Here is a 5,679-nt window from a genome sequence, read left to right as displayed (position 1 = left end):
AAATCCTCATTGTTCACACCGCGATAAACTTCTCCGGGGTGGAACAGAGCTGAACCTGTTTTCTGCCCCGTGCTTCTTGTAGCCGCCGCGCAGGAGGTCCTGGGCTTGGTTACTCCTTGGGCTGTTGGTGCTGTTTGTGTCCAGCTGGTGCCAGCCTGGGGACCTGGCGGTGATGCAAACTGCTGGCTGGTGGGAGCTTTGGACCCCTTTAGAGCAGCTCAGATGATGGACAGAAAAAGTGCTCTTTCGCCGCTCATGTGAAAGCAGCTGATTCTCAGCAAGGGTGGAGACACCGGGGGTGATTCCTGACAGCCACGTGCTCCGGTCCTGCACATGTTGGCGGAGGGTTTAGGGCTCTGCAGGAGCGCTCAGCCCTGCTCACCTCCTCCTGCAGTGATACCGGCTTCGGAGGCGTCCCAGCAACAGAGCGGGTGAGATCGAGATGAATGCCTTCAAGTTAAAACCAGCAAAGCAGAAATAAAAGCCCGAAGCCCAGCTGGATGCGCCCAGCTCTGTTGTGCTGACTCACGCTGACGGCGGAGCGGCTGCTGGGAGCTTCTCTGGGGCATCGTGAAATCCAGCCCCTGATGAGCATCCGTGGGTTGGGAGGGGGGTTGCAAGACCCTTACGCCCGCTCAGCGAGGGCTGAGAGCTGGGTTTAAAACCTGTTTTTAAATTGAAAGATAGTTCAGGGCTGTTGCTGCCTTGACAGGAGGGTTTTTCTGAGCCTTTGGGTTCATTTCCCATGCTGTTCATGCGTCTCAATGCGTTTAGTGCTCGGGAAGAGAAAGTTTTGCTTGAGGCCACCAAATTCCCCCTGGTAGGGAGATGCCTTGTCGTGACCACGGGCTGATGCTGAAGTTGGAAATTCAGCTAGCTGCTGAACGAAGTCCCTTTGCAATCCCTGTGCGATCTTTTTAGGATGTTTCCTACAAATGCAATAAATTGTTTGGCTCAGCCTTGGGTATTGCTTTGCTGCTTTCATAGCTGGGTGTTGTTATACTGGGTTAAAGTCCCGAATTCAGCCCTGGTCTCGTCCTTGCTCTTGGAAAGCGCATGTGAAAGTGCTCTTGGGTTTCCAGTAACTCGACTGGTTCGGGGAATCGAAGGTGCAAACGTGAAACACCCTTTTATTGACTTCATCTTGCTCAGCTGTCCTATTGCCCCCTGGCAAATTAATGAACTGATTAACTTGAAGGGACGTGTCCTGGGGAGGAAGCAGAGGTGCCACGGGCAGTCCTTGCTTCTTCAAGGGCTGTTGAGTCCCTGCCCAGGACCGAGCTGCTCGTGTTGCTTTGCCTGCCAGGGCAGCGCTGGTGTCTGCACGCTGCCGGATCATTTGGGGGAAACTTTATTCTGAAGATGGGGTGTCCCAGCTCACGCGGTGGATGGAAGGCATCCTCCCCATCAAACCCCAGTGACCTCTTAATTATGCTTCTCAAGCTCCTCCTTAAAAAAAAATAATGTGATGGAGCATGTTTGCAGGTTGCTAAATACTCGTCTCCGTGGCTGTGCCCTTTCCCATGAACCCTCAGCGTTTGTGTTTTGGGGTGTGAGGCTGCCCCAAAAGCTGTATCCCATCCCTTCGGACCGGTTTCGGTGGGATGGGGTGGATGAGCCGTGCCGCAGACCCGCGGGACGTGCGGGCGGCTCAGCAGGAGGAGCGATGCCCTTTGCCTCGCGATGCTCTCCGCCTGCTGGGTCTTGCTGGGATGGGTCTAGAGGCTCGAGCCCTGCTGGTGTCTCTGTGCCCTGCAAACACCCGTGGCAGGTTGGCATCGTCACCGCGAGGGCTTTGGGTGTCGCTGGTGCGTGATGGCATCAGTCTGAAATAATTATTTTTTCCCACGGTGTGTAATTAAATGATGGCAGTGAGTTTAATAGGATGCTTTGGATGCCAGAAGCTTAGCTGCCTTCAAAAACCTGCGGAAGCAAAGCCCACGGGGGACTGTTGGACAAAGATGCGATGGGATCCCCTGGCTCCGGAGGGGCTGCAGGGAGCCGGGATGAAAGATGGGGCGAGGGGTGGCTCTGTGCCCCCCAGGCTGCTGGGGACAGGGTCACCCCCTGGGTCACTGTGCACAGTGGGGTGGCTGTGACCTGTCCCCCCTTTTGGGGAGGGGTTGCTGCAGGTACCCCGTTTTTCTCAACTTGCCCTTCTAGGAAAGCTGTTTCCCGGCTGCGCGGGAGGCTCCGCACGCGGTGCTGAGCAAGGGCAGGAGAAGCAAGCCGGGGCAGGGAGCTGGGAGTCAGGAGTGCTGTGAGCAAGAGGCAATTAAAGCATTAAAGACCTAACTGTATTTCTTCACCCCAAGTTTTTGAAACAACGGCGCTAGCTTCATTCCCTGGACTTTCCGTGCAAAAACAAGAGCAGAGGTTACGCTTCCCTCTGCTCAGCGCTTGTCTGAGCAGCTGCAGAACGTTTTTGTTCTGCGAAGTGGGGCTGGATAGCGTGGGTGCAACCAGGGAATAAATTATTGACCCGTCTCATGGTCTTGGAAGTCTCGCAGCTCTTTATGGCTCATGCTTTTTTGCATTAAAGATGGGTAACTGAGGCTTTCTCCCTCCGTGTGCTTTATTGCAGACGAGGATGCAGAGCTTGCAGCCGGACCCCAAAGCCCAGTACAGGAGCGTGTACGAAGCTCTGAAGAAGATTGTCCTCACGGAGGGTTTCTGGAGGCCTTTACGTGGGATTAACGTCACCATGCTGGGGGCTGGCCCTGCCCACGCCATGTACTTTGCCTGCTATGAAAAAATGAAAAAGTCTCTAAGCGATACCCTCCAGCACGGGGGAAACAGCCACTTGGCCAATGGTACTTTGGATTTTTGCATTTAAAAAAAAAAAAATGCAATTAATAACCTGTCCCTTGCTTGCTTGGCACGCTTAGCCTGGCATCCTCTGCTGTGCCCTGCTCCTGGAGGATCTGCAGCCAGCATCCCGCCTGCTGCTGGAAATAGGGGAGGATGCAAGGTGCAAACGTAACCCCCAGGTTTGCAGATCTCAGCACCCGCTTTGGGAGTGCTGGAGAGGCAAGGGTCTCGGTGCACTGCATCCTCTGCCTGTGCACGAGTTTTTCCAAAGATTTTGCTTCTCCCAGGAATGCTTTTGCATTTAGGCCCTGCAATACTGCAGAAACCCTCTGATTTTGCAGCTGGGGTGTTAACAAAAGGCTCTGTGCAGGAGACGTTTCTGCCTGGTCCTTGGTGTGACCTGACGGTAGGAATCTGCCGTGGCAGTCACTTGACTCACCCAACTTAGCTAAGGGTATATTATATATTTCTTGCTGCTTTTTGCTGGCAGTATGCTTCCTGAGTTTGCCTTTCAAGTAGTTACAGGCTTTCTGTACCAGCAGGAAAACAGAAATGACCGAAAGTCATTTGGGCAAGAGCGGATTGGAGATGGAAGCCTACATCAAAGGCGCAGGTGTGGCTCGAGAGGCTCATCCCAGAGCCAACTGCAGCATCATTAACGGCTGGCTGGATGGTTGCAGAATCTCTGCAATTAGTGTTTAAAACGAGACTGAGTAAATGAGTGAAAATCCCTGGCTGCCCGGAGCCAGTCCTGAACATTGCTCGTTTCTCGGTCCAGTGCGGGCGGAGGGAAGCCGGTGGAGCCTTGCGTAGGCAAAACCTTGGGAGTTGGAGGGAATAGCAGAGGTGACGGCTGTGGGTCCTGGGCTCTGCCACGCTGCTTGGGCTGAGCTTTTGCCACTGGGAATGGGTCGCGGTGCTGGTGCTGCCTTGGGCGGTGGTACCCGGGGGCTCGGTGCGTGGGCTGCCTGCACCATCGGCTGCAGAAGGCTGAGCAAACCCCTGGCTTCTGAAACTTTAATTTTTTTTGAAGGCTGCTCTTGTGTCTTGCAGGTATAGCTGGGAGCGTGGCCACGCTACTCCACGACGCGGTGATGAATCCCGCTGAAGGTAATGCCGGGGAAGGCACCGAGGATGCCCTGTGCCATCTCAGCAGCTTCAGCCCTTTGCTTTAGACGCTGCCCAGCTCCTAACGAGCTCAGACAGGCCGGCGTAAAGGGACCAATTCTGCCTGGCTGTTCTCCCTGGTTTGCCAAGGGGGTTACACAACATCTCTGAGGCGTATCGTGGCTTTCCAGGAAAACTGGGGTCACCTTTGCTGACATGATGCTGTAACTACTCTTCAAGAGCATCTTTGTTGAAGTGCTGTTAGACAAGCGCAGCAGCTGGTGGGAGCTTCTGAGCTGGCCCAAAGTCAGGTTTTTCTGAAGGAAAAACAAGTCTCTGGTGTTTTCTGTTTAATCGTATCCTGGCGAAGTTAATTGGCCTTTTGGTTAAGTCCGGGGAAGTTGTTCTGTTTCAGGGCTGGGGACGGTAGGTGAGGTCTGTGACACTTCCCCGGTGCTGTGCAGTTATTTAGTCGCCTTTCTGCCCTTGTCCTCTTGGTCTGTCAGTGTTTCCACACAGCAGCATCCTCACAGATCCATCTGAGGGTCCGTATCAGTCAGTCCTAATGCCTTTCTAGCTGGAAGTAAAAAAAAAAATATACATATTTAAGCTTGAGGAGAGGCATGGATTATCCCCTGGAAGGGGAGAGCTGTGGGACCAGGGCTGGGGTACTTCCCTCGCTTGTTGCGTTGAGTTTTTTTGGGGGTCACTGGGCAGGTTGGGGGAAGCAGAGGATGTACTCCATCCCTGGAGGGGTTCAAGGCCAGGCTGGATGAGGCTTTGGGCAACCTGGGCTAGTGGGAGGGGTCCCTGCCCATGGCAGGGGGTTGGAACTGGATGGGCTTTAAGGTCCCTTCCAACCCAAACCCTTCTGGGATTTTTGCAGCCTTTTGGGAAGAGCCCATGGCTAAGGAGCTCGCCGCTACCGAAATGCCTGGTTGATGGTGTTGCAGTCTGGATGTGGAAGGGGGAGGTTGGGTCTGGGGGTTGTGCTGAGCAGGAAGAACATCCTTTAGCTCATAAGAGTCTTTTATCTCCCTGCCTCTGTCCTGCCTGCTGCTGCCCACCCCGCGACCGTCACCTGGAGCAGTGGTGAAGCAGCGGATGCAGATGTTCAACTCCCCCTACAAGTCCGTGCTGGCGTGCATAAGGACAGTGCAGAGGACGGAGGGGTTCGGTGCCTTCTACCGCAGCTACACCACCCAGCTCACCATGAACATCCCCTTCCAGGCCATTCACTTCATCACTTACGAATTCATGCAGGAGCAGATCAACCCGCGCCGGGAGTACAACCAGCGTTCCCACATCGTCTCCGGTGCCGTCGCCGGGGCCGCGGCCTTTTTTTTTCACGCCGCTGGATGTCTGCAAGACTCTTCTCAACACCCAGGAAAACATGGCCCTGAGCTCGGTGAACATCAGCGGGCACCTCTCGGGGATGCTGAACACCTTCAAGACTGTCTATCAGCTGGGGGGTGTCGCGGGGTATTTCCGAGGGGTGCAGGCGCGGGTCATTTACCAGATGCCTTCGACAGCCATCGCCTGGTCCGTGTATGAGTTCTTCAAGTACTTTCTCACGAAGCACAAGCTGGAAAAAAGAACATCCTTGGAAAAAAGAACATCCTTGTGAAGGCCTTTCCCCAGAGTGAATGCGAAGCCTCCGCGTCCCCTGCGAGCCAGCCCGCCCCGGGTTGAGGATTCTGGTGGGTTCACGGCTGACGTCCGCTTCCCCCTCCCCAGGGAAGGAAGGGTTAAAGTGGCTCC

The 5,679-nt window shown here is 54.7% G+C and overlaps 1 protein-coding gene across 1 annotated transcript; it reads left to right on the top strand.

Moving 5' to 3' along the window:
* Nucleotides 1-2,584: 2,584 nt before the first annotated feature.
* Nucleotides 2,585-5,545, top strand: LOC104461510 (mitoferrin-1-like; the record flags this gene model as incomplete). The annotated part of the gene is given in 4 exon segments (XM_010073133.1): nucleotides 2,585-2,813; nucleotides 3,865-3,921; nucleotides 5,009-5,255; nucleotides 5,257-5,545. Coding segments are annotated over 4 exon segments (822 nt in total), but the record flags the coding sequence as incomplete, so codon positions are not given.
* Between the last annotated feature and the right edge of the window lie 134 nt (nucleotides 5,546-5,679).

The sequence above is a fragment of the Pterocles gutturalis genome, unplaced genomic scaffold (genome assembly GCF_000699245.1).
Source record: "Pterocles gutturalis isolate BGI_N339 unplaced genomic scaffold, ASM69924v1 scaffold3552, whole genome shotgun sequence".
NCBI classification, from domain to species: Eukaryota; Metazoa; Chordata; class Aves; order Pterocliformes; family Pteroclidae; genus Pterocles; species Pterocles gutturalis.
This window is presented reverse-complemented; position numbering and strand designations above follow the sequence as displayed.